General features: G+C 55.8%; 6 protein-coding genes across 6 annotated transcripts; 2 read left to right on the forward strand and 4 right to left on the reverse strand.

Moving 5' to 3' along the window:
* The first annotated feature begins 95 nt into the window (after nt 1-95).
* QC761_0094610 (uncharacterized protein) lies at nt 96-6,268 on the forward strand. The gene is given in 5 exon segments (XM_062873009.1): nt 96-422; nt 613-1,027; nt 1,091-1,829; nt 1,885-4,092; nt 4,111-6,268. The coding sequence occupies 4 exon segments, from the start codon at nt 324-326 to the stop codon at nt 1,997-1,999; spliced, it is 1,368 nt and encodes a 455-aa protein (XP_062729673.1). The 5' UTR covers nt 96-323; the 3' UTR covers nt 2,000-4,092; nt 4,111-6,268.
* QC761_0094620 (uncharacterized protein) lies at nt 1,593-2,026 on the reverse strand (the record flags this gene model as incomplete). Its single annotated transcript, XM_062873010.1, has 2 exons — nt 1,593-1,801; nt 1,876-2,026. The coding sequence occupies 2 exons, from the start codon at nt 2,024-2,026 to the stop codon at nt 1,593-1,595; spliced, it is 360 nt and encodes a 119-aa protein (XP_062729674.1).
* Nucleotides 2,081-4,200, reverse strand: QC761_600400 (uncharacterized protein; the record flags this gene model as incomplete). Its single annotated transcript, XM_062880503.1, has 3 exons — nt 2,081-3,949; nt 4,019-4,044; nt 4,173-4,200. 3 exons carry the CDS (start codon nt 4,198-4,200, stop codon nt 2,081-2,083), a joined length of 1,923 nt encoding a protein of 640 aa, XP_062729675.1.
* CSK1 (mitogen-activated protein kinase) lies at nt 5,024-6,588 on the reverse strand (the record flags this gene model as incomplete). The annotated part of the gene is made up of 3 exons (XM_062880502.1): nt 6,265-6,588; nt 6,122-6,197; nt 5,024-6,064 (listed from the first exon to the last, which is right to left on the reverse strand). The coding sequence occupies exons 1-3, from the start codon at nt 6,330-6,332 to the stop codon at nt 5,024-5,026; spliced, it is 1,185 nt and encodes a 394-aa protein (XP_062729676.1). The 5' UTR covers nt 6,333-6,588.
* A 148-nt stretch (nt 6,589-6,736) lies between these two features.
* On the forward strand, nt 6,737-10,363 carry SYP1 (SYP1 family protein). The gene is made up of 5 exons (XM_062880501.1): nt 6,737-7,151; nt 7,224-7,316; nt 7,368-7,453; nt 7,514-9,192; nt 9,246-10,363. Exons 1-5 carry the CDS (start codon nt 7,104-7,106, stop codon nt 9,962-9,964), a joined length of 2,625 nt encoding a protein of 874 aa, XP_062729677.1. The 5' UTR covers nt 6,737-7,103; the 3' UTR covers nt 9,965-10,363.
* Nucleotides 10,364-10,443: 80 nt separating this feature from the next.
* Nucleotides 10,444-13,765, reverse strand: MAD1 (coiled-coil domain-containing protein mad1). The gene is made up of 2 exons (XM_062880500.1): nt 12,932-13,765; nt 10,444-12,866 (listed from the first exon to the last, which is right to left on the reverse strand). The coding sequence occupies exons 1-2, from the start codon at nt 13,133-13,135 to the stop codon at nt 10,683-10,685; spliced, it is 2,388 nt and encodes a 795-aa protein (XP_062729678.1). The 5' UTR covers nt 13,136-13,765; the 3' UTR covers nt 10,444-10,682.
* Between the last annotated feature and the right edge of the window lie 159 nt (nt 13,766-13,924).

Raw genomic sequence — 13,924 nt, forward strand, 5'->3', positions numbered from 1 at the left:
GTTTTGTAGAGGAGGGGGGGGGGAAGAGGGCGCGGATGGCCGGATGGGTACATAAATATTGATCCTACCTACCTTCGCAACCAACAGCATGATATCGACCATCTGCGTGCGGTATTGTTGGTTCTCAGAGGGTAATTTTCTTATCTTTTTCGACATTGGGAAGATATTTCTTGCTTGCTTGTTACACACCACGAACAGCGCCTTGTTTATTGGGTTGGGTGAATGACACACTTTTTTACCTCGTTGCTTTCCTTGTATCCATCCGATTCATTAAAGTAAGCACGACAGACAGACAGACAGACCGATTGACAAAAAGAGGAAAAATGGCCTCCTCGGTCGTCGCCGCCTGGGAGGACTGCGACAAGATAGACACCCTGTTTATCCTCGTCTGCACGGTAATCTGCTGGACCATTGTCCCGACTGTATGTTTTCCCTCATCACCACACCATCATCACCACACCATCATCACCACACCATCATCACCACACCATCATCACCACACCATCATCACAAACCCTAACCCTCCCCTTCCCCCTTTTCCCTTTCCTCTTTCCCCTTTCCTCCCCCCTTACCCTTACAAATCATTAACACCCCGCCCCCCAACCCCCACAGGTAGGAATAGCCTACAGCGGCTACACCTGGCGCCGCAACTCCCTTACCGCCGCCCTCCCCGCCGTCCTCGTGATCTCAATCTGCTCCATCCAGTGGTTCGTCCTCGGCTACTCCCTCGCCTACGGCCCGGGAAACGGCTGGTTCTTCGGCTCCTGGACCGCCCACCTCTTCCACCGCGACGTCCTCTCCTCGCCCGTCGGCACCATCCCCGCCATTTTGTTCAGTGAATTCCAGCTCGTCTTTGAAGCCACGGTCTGCGCCATCGCAGTAGGCGGGTTCGTAGAACGGGGCACCATCAAGTCCTGCGCGGTGTTCATCGCGGCATGGTCAACATTCATCTACTGTCCCCTCGCGCACATGGTCTGGGGGGGTGGTGTGCTGGGGGAGAAGCTTGGAGTGTTGGATTTCGCGGGGGGTGAGTACCATCCCATTTCAACATGCTCCATCTGTTTGTACTGACTGTGAGATGGAAAAAAAGGAACCCCCGTCCACGTCTGCTCCGGCGCCACCGCGACCGCAATCTCCCTCTACCTCTCCTACCCCCTCTTCCGCTCCAAGAAATCCCCCCTCCGCACCCCGACCCACATCCGCCTCCACCGTCCCGGAAACTCCTTCTTCCAGCTCGTCAGCATGATCATCATCTGGGGCTCCTGGCTCGCCTTCGACGCCGGCACCGCCCTCGCGCTAAACTTCCAGTCCGTCATGGCCCTCTGCGTGACCAACCTCTGCGCCGCCTCCGGAGCCCTCACCTGGTCGGTGATGACCTTTCTCGAATCGGGCAAGTGGTCACTCGACGCGACGTTCATGGGCGCGATTGCCGGGTTGGTGATGATCACGCCCTCGGCGGGGTTCATCGACATGCCTACTGCGTTCTTCTTTGGTGTCTTTGGCGCGGTCGTTTGTCGCCAGGCGTTGAGGATCAAGTTCACCAAGCTGGCGCATAAGTGGAGGTGGGTTGACAATGGGGATACCTTTGCTACTCATTGTGTTGGTGGCGTGGCGGCCACCGTCATGACGGGCTTGTTTGCGCGGAGGGAGGTGGCGGCGTATGGCGGGCTGGATGTTCCCGGGGGGGTGGTGTTTGATGGGAACGTGAGGCAGTTGTGGGTGCAGATCGTCGAGGTGTTGGTCGGCTTCAGCTGGAGTTTCTTTGGGAGCTGGTTGATCATCGCGGGGATCGACTGCATCCCTGGGTTGGAGGTGCTGGCGATTGACAAGTAAGTTTTCTTTTCGGGGGTATCTGAAGAGGGTGGGCTAACCTACCGTGATTAGGCATATCCATGAGGGGCTTGACTTTCACGAGACTGAGGAGTCTCTCGGCATTTTGGTGCACCCCGAGGAGGAAGATTATACCCCTACCGACAAGGGGACGATTGCTCTCGACTGAGTTCGCCCCCCGGCGTGTCATCTGCATAAATCTTGACCTTGACTTGTGGTGGAGAGAATGTCTTGTAGTTTTAGGATCACCTCATCCGAATAGACTGTGGAGGCCTGTCTGGCTCATCACATCCAGCCAGTGCGTCCGACGTGCCAGCCCAATCTCTTCGTCATACGCGGTCCAGACAGCACGCAGCAGCTGCTTGGCCACACCAATCGGCTTCGGTGGCAGGCTGTTCTCCAGTTGATCCAACCGGGCCATGATGAACGACCGGGCCTGTGACGTCTTGATGGCATTCTCGGACATCCCGGGCGTGGCGGCGAGGGAAGAGTCCGTGTCAGTGATAATACCCGATGTGGGCGTGGGGATCGCCGCCGCAGCCGTCGACTCGGTGCTGAGCAGGAAGCTCTGATGGCCGCGACCGAGGGGGACCTTCCTGTCGAACCGCAGACCGCTCCCCGCGCAGAGACAGAGCAGCGGTTGGATACATCGCATGCTTCCAACTGGCAGAGCCCTGAGAACATCCGTGACGTGAAGGGCCAAGGGAGATACCCATGCATTCCAGAGAATTGTTCCATCTTGGTCCGCCAAATCGGGCATTCGCTTTGCGACGAGATCGGGGAAAGTCTCGTACAGCTGGAGGAGTGATGAGAGCCGATAGGCTTGTGTAGCATTGTACAGATCAGTCGATATCATCGAAGCCGTATCAGGCGTGAGGCTGGTCTCGACAGGCGTGATATTAATGGACAGCAATGACTCTTCGATTACGGTAGCCTCCTGGATGTCCCTCATGGCACCTTGCAGGATGCGATAGCTCGTCCCATCGTTATGCCGCCATCGTGTGCGGGACCGCCGGCAAAGGGCAACAGCCTTGCCGAAAAGTCGAAAGACGTCAGCAGAAACACCTGTCCATGCGTGCGGTGTTGCGGCCACCAGCGGTCCTTGATCTGTCGGCTCTGCCCAGCTGAGCATGTTGGCGAAGTCTATTTCCTCCTCCGACACCACACTCCTCAGCGCCTCTTCGTACAGCAAACATCCCTTAAAGAAGTCGAGGAGTTCCTGCGATTCGGAATCGAGCGTCTGGCGGTCGAGGATCTTCAGCACCTTGTGGGCCTGTCGTACGTATTGCTGGCCAAGTTGTCGCGACTCCATCCAGCACATGGACGAGCTCATACAGAACAAGGATAACAGGAGCTCAACCGGGAAACGCGGACGATAGCTTGTTGAGAAGGCGACGAGCTCTTGGTGGATGGCCTCGGCAGCCTTTCGCGGGGCGGCACGGGCCGTGTCTTTGATGACATGAGGAAGGCGCTCGACAAGCGAGGCTGCCGATATGGCTTGGAGGGCATAGAACACGGGTGTCGATGTGTTCCACAGTGTCGAGGTTAGTCGGCGGTAGGGGTTTGTCTGAGAGTCAAAAGCCGACCAGGAACAACAGACAGACTTGAACCAGTGTTCTATTAGGAACGTAGGAATATCCACCACTTGCTGAAACATCATGGGTTCCTGTTGCCGATTCGTCGGAGTCAAGCCGCCACTCTTCCGGGCCACGGGAACAAGAGTGCCGCCATCACCGCCAGTACCATCCTCGACGGGAGCCTCTGACTGGGGTGGTGGCGAGAGGGTAAATGAAGACGGTGGCGGCGAGGCGGATAGTGTAGCCGACCGCGGTGCCGAGGAAGATTCCCGGCTTACAGCCGCAGCCGGGCTGGGAGTCGTCGAGGTTGCGGCCGGGACGTTGGCGTCAGACCCAGATGGGTTGCCGGCAGGGGAGGTGGTCTTGACGATAGAGGCCGAAGCAGCGGTGACGAGCTGGGCAAAGTTGTCAGGCCCTGTCGTGTTAACCACCGTCGGCCTTTCATGCTTGGTCGACCATTGGAGACGCTGCTGATAACCGGGGCACTGGAAGCCCTTCTTGAGACAGTTCTCACAGGCGGGTTTGGCTTCATCACATCGCAGCTACAAAGATAGGTTAGTCTGGACAAGGGGACAGAAAAGTTAAACTCAGAATCATCCTGGGCCGCGTACCCGCCTGACTTTACAAGTTCGACAACCTATCGGTCAAAGTTAGCAACAGCGCGCGTCAGATAAGGCGGAGGAGGGTCATCATCATCAACAACAACAACAACAACAACAACAACAACAAGGCTGATGATGAGGGGGACGAGAAGCTCTCGCGTACCAGTTCTCGACTTCTGTCTGTTCTTCATGGTGTGCTCTTCCTCATGATTCAATCCGGATCAAACACAAAAAACAAAAAACACTAGACAAGAGTGGAAAGCAAGGAGAAGAAGAAAGAGACTGGCTCGGGGATAGTATGTCGGGATCATGCAGTCGACCAGCAGTAGTGCTTTCTTCCAGCCCGGGGGCACAGCCCAGTTAGCCATGGGCGGCCAGCATCGAGCTGCCTACCATTCACCCCCCCTCCCCTCCCCCCCAAGTCTCGTTGATAGGTGCATGGGCGACGGACCAATGATGGCGATCCCGACAATCAGAAGGTTGGTGACCCAGGCGGGAGCAGCCCCACTTCGGCTTCCTTGGAATCAGTGAGATCCAACCAATTAAGCCCGATGTCGAGCGCCACCAACAACCTCGATACCTTTTCTCGTGTTGATATGAGTTGAGGGAAGTGAGGGGGGGATGAGGCGGGAATATCATGACCCCCACCTTCTCTCTCCAAAAGAGAAGCTGAAGTGAACATTCCAATGTTCCACGAGCCAATTTTCTTCTGCGGTTCAACGGCGCAGCTCGTGTGTCATGAAGCTCTTATCGATCGGGTGCCATCCCGCCAAGCCTTCTTCACTGCGACAACATGATCCCAGCTCCCTGCTTCCCCGCGTGACTTTTGGGTCCCCTTGTCCGCCGCTAGGCCGCGTTGGGCGGACCCGATGTTCTGGAGGAGGGGGGGGGCGGTTCGGAGTGCCAAGCCGGCGCCAGACACAGTTCCCGGGTCGGCCCACTCCGAAGATTAACAGCTGCTTGTCCGGGCCGATAATGTCATTCTTGGTTGATAGCTTTGTCATTTGGATTTGGTCAGTCTAACCTCTCACTTCCCCCCTCTCTCAAAATCTCCACCGCCTCTCCAGCCCTGACCCTCCACCCACTCTGATACCTCACACACCTCCCCACCAGCTCCCTCCACCTGCCCCCCACCACCTCCGGCAGCACCTCCTCCCACCCCCTCCTCTCAAAAGCCCTCCAACTCTCCCACGGAACAGTCCTCAACCCCTCCTTCCCGCCCCTCCCCGCCTCTGGCCAGGTCTCCTCTGTCGGACTCCCAATCGTCTTGAAGATACTCAATATCAACCCGAGCTGGTTCCCATCTTCGTGTACACCCCTACTTTCAAACAACGGCCTGGGACACGGCTTCATGATACACTCCGCCAACATCACGCCCGCAGCCCAGATATCCACCGCCGTGGTGTACGACTTGTTGCCGAATAGCACCTCAGGAGCACGGTACTGGCTTGTGCCAATGTCGAGGATTTTGTTATCCGCTGGTTCGGTTGGCGGTGAGTGCTTGGGTGACCAGGCTGTGCCAAAGTCTATCAGTGTGATGCTGGGGACGGGAGATGAGGCGGAGAAGGGGGAGGATAAAAGCAGAGAGGAGGGTTTGATGTCCCGGTGGATGATGCCTTGGGTGTGTAGGTAATCCAAAGCCGAGAATAGAGCGACAAATATGTGGTTAGTTTGTCGGGATGAGAGGGTGGTGTTGGATTCGGTGTGTTGCTCGAGAACCCGGTTGAGAGTCAGAGGCATGTAAGGGAAGACGAGAACGAAGCGGGTGGATTGGTCATAAAATGTTTCGATGAGGCTGATGATGTTCTCGTGGGACAAGGACGACAAGAGCCTAGCTTCGAGGCGGGGGTTGTGAGGGGCGATGTTGGTTTCGACAATGACTTTGAGGGCGTAGGTATCGGAGCGATAGACTTGGGAGGTGGCGCCGTCATCGATGCAGTGACAGTTGGCATAGCTACCTATTTTGATGCCGGGACTTGCAGGAGTAGTGACACCTTCTGGTGGTGAGTATGGCGGAGAGGATGGTGGTGGATTACAGGCGGAATCATATTCTTCCTACAGCAAGTTAGAGCCCATCGGCAAAGTAAGGATAAGGTAGGTAGTGAAACCTACTCTGCTGGTGGATGTCTTGTAAGCTTCATCCTCAAAGCTAAACGCACCACCTCCAGAGGCAGCCAGTACCTTGGTTCTGTTTTGTTGTGCATATCATCAGTATCAAAAAAGAAAAGAGCCAACAATAACAGCAATAAACCCACAGCCTCTGGATGTTGTCATATCGTTCCGAGGCCGTAAGTACAGCCCTCCAATCAGCCGAATCTGACATCTGGGAATGAGATGGTGGTGTCTGTGTGTTGAACCCCTGAATGCGTCCGCCCTGAGTTACCTTCCCGAGGTAAACGGCAGTTGGGGAGGCAGCAAGCAGCAAGATTGGCTATTGTTAGCTGGGAACAGTGATCAACTCTGAGGACAGTCTGAGGGAAGTAAAGTTTCAGAGAGACAAACTGTCTGCATTGGCTCAAGGCAGGTCATTATGATGATGATGTTTCCAGAAGCTCTTTCAGGAACAGTTCCAGGGTCTTCTGCATCTGCTGTGGATCGAGTCTGATGCCCTGTGGAAGGATGCGGCTGGCTGGCGGTGCTTGGCATCGCTGGCAGGGAGCTCAGTGATTGGCTGGAGGGCAATTTGTCAATTCAAACGATGGGCTGTGCAGCTTCCCCACAGAAAATGCGAGCTTCATCCCCGTGACATCAACTGTCCGCTGTCCACACTGTCCAGGTCCAGGCCCGAAAGCCGCGAACTTGCAATTTCAGACGCTGCCTGCACGCCGTTTAAGCTGCCCCAAGCAATTTATCGTCGTCCCTTTGTCTTTTTGTATTCTTTTGCCATCTTCTTCTCACTCTCGCTATCTATCACTCTTTCTTTCTCTCTCTGTCGCCGCTCGGCGGCCAAGTACCACGGTTGCATTTACTGGCATGAGTTGATTTAACCAAACCCAGCGCCGCTCCGTCCCCTCCTCTCTTCGCTTGGCTCAGCCCTTTTGACTTTTGGCCGATTTGCGCCTCACGACCAACTCGTACCAGCACATTGCCGGCCATGGCTGCCACCGACGACCTCTCGCGGGCCGAGTACCCAGCTATGCTGGTGAGCTCATTTGTTTGCCTCCTCTGAATTCCCCTTGCGATGCTGACCGACTGCGTGTCACCCCTGTCACAGGCCAACCTCCAACCAACTCAAGCCGTGCAAACATTGTCCGACCGAGTCAAGCGCATCACGAAAGTCAACAACGAGATCGCCGACTGGCTCCAGGTACGCCTTTTCGACGCCCGGGAACCGGACAGGAGCTAAAGAGTGGAACAGGAACGCAAAAGGGTTGAGGAGCAGTACGTCGCCGGCCTGCGAAAGCTGCTTGTCTTCAAGGTGCCCAACGCGTCATCCGAGCTTGGGTTGGTGACTCTCCCGTACTCCTTGAAAGTCCGCGTTGACTAACATCAGGTTGTGTAAAGCGTCTTCCAAGCACCATGGGATAAGATCCTTCAGTCTACCGACGCCATTGCTGCTTCCCATCACTTGCTCGCTCAGCGCATCGAGAAAGATGTCGAACACTCCTTACGAACCTTTCAGAACAAGAAGGAGATGCAGAATATCCAGAACATCGGCGCGAATCTCCAGACTATGGCCAGAGAGCTGGACGATGCCGCCGAAAAGTCGGAGAAGCTGTCCAAGAAGGGCGGCAAGGCTAATGCCCAAAAGGTGGATCAAGCGGCATCAAGGTTGGAAGCTGCCAACCAGCAATGGGAGTCGCAGGCGCCCTTCATCTTCGAAACGCTTCAAGCTTTGGACGAGCAGCGCATCAACCACTTGCGCGACGTGCTGACCCAATTCGAGACACACGAGGTGGACCAGGCAACGCGAACCCAGGCCGCTGCCGAAGAGGTGCTGAACATGATGCTGGAGATCAACACTGCGAAGGAGATCGAGAACTTTGCGAGCAAGGTCACGGCTGGGAAGCCAAAGATTGAAAGGAGGTCGACCAACACGAGGGCCTCCAACGTCACCACGCCAACCGCAGCAGCCCCCCCTAGCGTTCACGGCGGCCACGACGATGATGTTACTAGCGAACACTCCTTCCAACACCAGGGACACCCAGAATCGAAACTCCGGAGTCGGATCGGCACCATGTTGGGACGCCGACGACAGAGTGTCCATGCCGGGTTTGGGCAAATATCTCCTCAGAAGGGACTCGGCCCATTTTCCAGGAACCTCGGAAGCAGCCACGGCCACGCCCTGTCACCGAGATCTTCGTCTCACAACTTGAACAATGACTCTCAGAATAGGTTATCGTCCGTTGTCGAGACTCCCAAGAGCCCGGGTGCCGCGGATCATCGCGACTCGACAGCGGAGAAGGAGAATGCCAGGGCTTCACATGAGGGTCCTAACGGCACGAACGGGGTCATTGGTGGGGATGGCAACAAGGATGTGCAGTCATCCAGCCTTCTGAATGGAACCGCCGAGGACATATTTGACGTTCAGCCACCTCCAGGGCCTCCGCCAGCGCAGCAAAAGGAGGAGCCATCAAAGGATGCTGAAGGGTTCACGATTCCAGGTGCCATGAACGATCCCATCTCTCGGGCCCAGAGGGAGGCGGCGGCCGAGGAGGGGGATCACATGTTTAAGCTTAACATCCAAAACGAGCCCATCGCCGAGGAGGACCAGGATGCGAAGCAAGCAGCCTTGTCCAATGTAGCCAGTGTTCTGACGACCATGGGGGCGCCTGCTAGAAAGACGGGTACTGTCCGTGGCAGGAGAGATGTAAGAAATACGGTTTACATGCCAGCCCCAACACACGAAGTACCCGGGAGCGCATTCCCGCCATCACCATCACTACCTCCCACGACGCTGGCAAGGCCCACGCCGCCATTCTCGACGGAAGGGAGCCATACCTCTCGTGCTTCCGACACCCAGTCGATCCGCTCAGGCACCTCGCTTGGCGGCGCATCATCCTACAACGGTTTTGCTAGGCTGCGGCACCCGGACATGCACGGATCCGAGCATGCGACCGGCCTGAATTCGTCAGTGATTGAATCGGTGTCTGCCATTTTTGAAGAGGGCGAGGTCAAGTCTGTCAAGGTGACGGGCGAGATTGCGTTGTCCTACAACCCTGACCCCGACGCTGCCCAGCCAGGTATGTTCTCCTCGGTCTCTCACGGACGGGCGTAGTTAACCAACTCGGAACAGACCACGAAACCATCAAGCTTAACAAGTTCTCGCTGCTCGAATCCATCGGTCCTAACCGCACCTTTGTCGGCAACACGATTTCGCCCGATGAGTTTACGGTCGATGTTTCGCACCTCGGCAGCACAACCACCGCCTTCACCTACCGCGTCCACTCCGATTCGGATACGGCTTTAGCCAGCCAGTGTCCGATTGTCATCCACCCTGTATGGAAGCCTCAAGGTGACAAGCTTGGTCTGCTGCTGCAATACCGCCTCAACCCGGCCTCGAACCTGCCCCGTCCAGTAACACTCTCGAACCTCTCCTTTGTAGCAACATACGAAGGTGCCAAGGCAAGCGGCGTGCAGACCAAGCCCTCGGGCACGCACCTGAAGGACAAGCACCTTGTATACTGGCGCCTCGGGGACGTCACCCTGACCCAAGACTGGGGCAAGATCATCTGCCGGGTGATTGGAGAACAAAACGCCGAGCCACAACCGGGTCATGTGGAAGTGAGGTGGGAGTACACATCTAATGAATCGGAAGGGCCAGGAACAGGTAGTGGGATTTCGGTAGCCAGATTAGGGGAGAGCAAGGGCAAGGAGAGGGAGCTGGACGAGGAAGACCCGTTTGCTGATGCGGGGAGCTTGGCGAGTCCGAAGGACACGAGGAGGTGGGTTGACTTGCCAGTGGTGAGGAAGATGGTGGCGGGGAAGTACATGAGTCGAAGTGAGTCGAAGTGAGTCGGGTTCAAAAAGATGTGCTTTGTTCCAACGATGTGTGGAATGAAGGAGTTTCATAAGGAACCTATTAAGCCAGCATGGATGGATGGAATGATGTGGAAGAAGGCAAAGAAAAGCCTTGCTCTCGTTTATATAATTTTCCTAGGGTTTTTTTTTTTTTTTTGTTAACTTTCTTACTTGTATCACTTGTAACTATTCTTATTGTTGGATTATTATCGCTTGTTTTTGAGGCGTGGTTGTGTGAGTGATGTGGTGAGTAAAGGTGAAAATGTATGTAAGTGGTGAGGAAGCTGGGAGGATGGGGGCATGATGTATACCTGGTAGGCAAGTACACTTTTGAAGAAATGAACATATTTTCTTTTCAACACGAAAGTCTTAGGCAGCTACATATCACAAGCCATCAAGTGTAGGACAGTGAAGCACAAGTTGACCAGCAAGTGCTCTCACGTCATCACAATACCCGAACCGCCTGTTTTTGTGGTGCCTCTGTTTAATGTGTAATACTCGATTATCTCTTCATCTATGTCCTTCTTTGCGATGCAATGTTCATATTTCATTAAAAACCTTGACCCTTGATCCATGTGAAAACTCCGTTTTTCGCCCACAGAAACAAACAAACAAACAAACAAACAAGCCCATCCTACGCCACCTCCCTTCCATACCACCTCCTCTCCCACTCATCACCCCCCTCCTCCCCCTTCATCCCATCCTCCCCTCCCTAAGAAGAGTGATCCTCCTGCCCCCCGTGCCTCTCCTCCCAAAACTCCAACGTCAACGCCGCCAAAAACCCCGGCACGCACCCCCTCTCCCTCACCCAGAATTTGATCAGATCCCCAATCCTCACCGCAAACTCGCTTCTCGGCCCACCACCAACCTTCATCGTCCCCTTCTCCCCATCAAAAACAATGCTGTTCTCGTGCTCGTCCGTTTTTGAGGGGTAGTAAACGCTCTCGACCCTCATCTTCCCCCCAGGGATAAAACTCACCGTCCACCCCAGCGTGCTAAAAACAGCCTCTTTGAACTCTGCCGATTTTGCCGCCCACACCTCCTTCAGTCGACGTGAACTCTTGTGCGCCGAGGCGGTTTCTGCTTTTGCCTCTGCTACCTCCCTTTGGGCAGCGGCGAGTTGCGATGCGGGTATGGTGGAAAACAGTGTTGGCTGACGTTGTATGTGAGCTACCAGCTCGGCGTTTTCGGCTTTCAACGCTGCCAAGGTGGCTGTCTTGATGGCTTCGTAGTCGGATGTTGGGTTAGACCGAAGAGACAAAATTCGGGTCGAGGCCCGTTCTTTTGCCTTGGCTAGCTGTTCAACCGTGACGGCGTGTTCTTTTCGTAAAAGATGTAGCGTTTGCTGAACGTCGGCAAGCTCAGCCTGGAGTTTCCTGTTTTTCCTGGCCAGCTGCCCCAAATGTTCGGATTCCGCGTCGTCAGAGTCCGATCGGGGACGCTTGCTCCCAATGACAGGCTGAACCGGGGACACAGCGGCAGATTCGAGAGACGTCAAATCGGCGTGAAGCGTCGCAACCTCGGTCTTGTACCGATCAACCAGATCCTCCAGCTCCTGTATCCTCTGCGCCTTTTGCTCGTCCACTGTCTCAGGCTGCATGGTGATATCCTCCATGTCAAACGTCCTGAGTTGCGCCCTAAGGTATTCAACCTCCTTGACGGCAAGGGCGCGCTGCCTGTCCAGACGGGCACGAGCCTTATCGTTCCCCCCACTGGACCCCCCAGGAGCCTTGAGTTTCTCAATCTGCTCCAGCAGCCCGGCCTTCTCCTCCTCAAGAGACCTAATGATATTATCCCGATCAGCAACCTCAGGCTGGAGAGACCCTATCTTCTCCAGCAAGCTCGCCGAGTTGAGCCGCTCAGCAACAAGAGCCCTGGCCACCTCTTCAGGCGAGTCAAACTCAGCCTGCCCCTCACCCTCCAAATACGCCGCCCAAGCCATCCTCTCATCCTCCAACCTCTGCCTCTGCGTCCTCTCCTCCGCCAGCTCCCGCTCAACACCAACCGCAGCCTCCACCTTCCGCTGCAAAGACCTCTTCTCCTCCTCGACCACCTCCACAGCCTTGTGCACCTGGCGCAAGTGCCTGAGCTCGGTAATCTGCTCCCTATTCTTCGCCTCCAGCGCCCTAATATGCGTCACCTGATCCGACAGCTCCCTCCTGATGACAGCAATGGTCTCCGCGTCCCCCGTCTGCGCCTTCAGCATCAGCACCTGCGCCTCCAGCTCCCCAATAATCTCATCCTTCTCCCCCAACGCAGCCTGCACCCTCTCCAGCATCTCCTCCCTCCCCTTATTCCCCTCCTCCAACTCACTCTTCCCCCGCTGACACGCCGCAAGCTTAGCCCGGAGGTCATTAACCTCCCGCTCCGCCACCCTCGCCGCCTCATCCTTCTCCGCATTCAAATCCTCAAGGTCCTCCCTCAGCACCCTCGCCTCATCCACCGCGCTCCTAGCCTTGGCCTCCAGCTCCCGTTTCTGCCTCTCCTGCTCCGCTCTCAGCTCGTCAAGTTCCGCCTGCAACACCTCAACCTGCCGCTGGGCGCGTCCCTTTTCCGCGTCGGCGGCTTGCTTCGCCTTGAAGTCGTCCTCCGCCCGTCGCTTGGTGTCTCGAATTTCATTCTCCATCTGCAGACGCGCCAGCTCCTTTTCTTGCTCGTAGTTGCTGATTTGGTATTTTAGCGTGCCGACCTCGGCTTTGAGGTCCTCGATTAGTTTTCGCTGTTCGTCGCTCTCGCAAGGTTCGTGGTTCTCTTTGCTGCTTTCGCGACTTTCTCTGCTCGTTGCGGGGGAGGGTCCGCTGAGCCGTGACATGGTGCTGGCTCGGGGGTTGGGGGCGTTTGTTGGTTCGCCCGTGAGGAGGTTGTGGGAGGTTGTGCTGTTGCGAAAGGCGGCGATCTTTTTTGGTTTCTTTTTGTCAGTCTGATTGCTTCTGGCGCGCGTCGGGCGTCGCGAAAACTTACTCTGGATTGGGAAGAGAGCGTCGGTCTTGAGGCGCCGGCGGCAACGGTGGCGCGGAAGCTGGGGGCGCCGTTGCTGGAGACGGAGGGACGCCGGGCCGACCCGGGCGGCTCGCCTTTGGGGGTGAAGGACCGCATTAGTTGGGATGTTTTGCTGTTGTTCACCGGTCGCGGTTTGGGTGTGTTTGGTTCTGGGGGTTCGGGCATTTTGGAGAGCGATTGTTTGGAAAGGGTTGCTGTGGGGGGTGATTGGCTGCTGGCAAAATAAAGCGGGGCTTGTCAACAAAGAGGGCTCAGCTGGGATTTCGGATGTGATGGTGGCTTCTGGAGAAGAAGCTGTCGCGGTTGAGATGTTGAGGGTACCTACAGAGTAGGATTTGGAAGAAAAGTTAAAATTTTGACGGATTGGTCGGGTTTGTTGGCCGAGGCCTTTATGGGAGAGCCCAGCACTCTCGGGGCAGGAGCGGTAACTGCTGTGTCCAACGTACTTTGCTGTTTGCTTTGCTCCGCTGTCCGCTGTTGTAGCATGTCTCCCAGTATTTCAAGCCGTAGACTACCGATGTCTCTGACATAGGAGTGCGATAGAATGGAGGTTTTCTCTCTCTCTCTCTCTCATTCAGTGAATGTCCCGAAGACGAGAGCTCTTGTCAGTCTGGCCGCCGTGGTTGTGTACGTCCAGCTTCGGCATTCAGCAGTCACCGCTCCGTCTGTTACGGCCAGATGTCGGTATGTATACTGAATGCTTAGAGCCCTTTCCAGGTGATATTCCTTCCTCCTCCTCTACCAAGACAAGCAACACCAGAGATACTTTTGTGATATCAGCTCAGTAAAGAAAAGCTTGGCATGTCGATGGAATGCCCGCCAAGGCTTCGATCTGTGGGGAGAACAAAGAAAGCGCATGTGCCCCTGCCAATGACGCGGAACCGGGAGGCGTGTGCCCGAGCTATGGCCCGCCCAGGGTCTTTATCGTCCTGGAGCTCCCAGCTTCAACTTTCC

Source organism: Podospora bellae-mahoneyi, chromosome 6, assembly GCF_035222275.1.
Source record: "Podospora bellae-mahoneyi strain CBS 112042 chromosome 6, whole genome shotgun sequence".
NCBI classification, from domain to species: domain Eukaryota; kingdom Fungi; phylum Ascomycota; class Sordariomycetes; order Sordariales; family Podosporaceae; genus Podospora; species Podospora bellae-mahoneyi.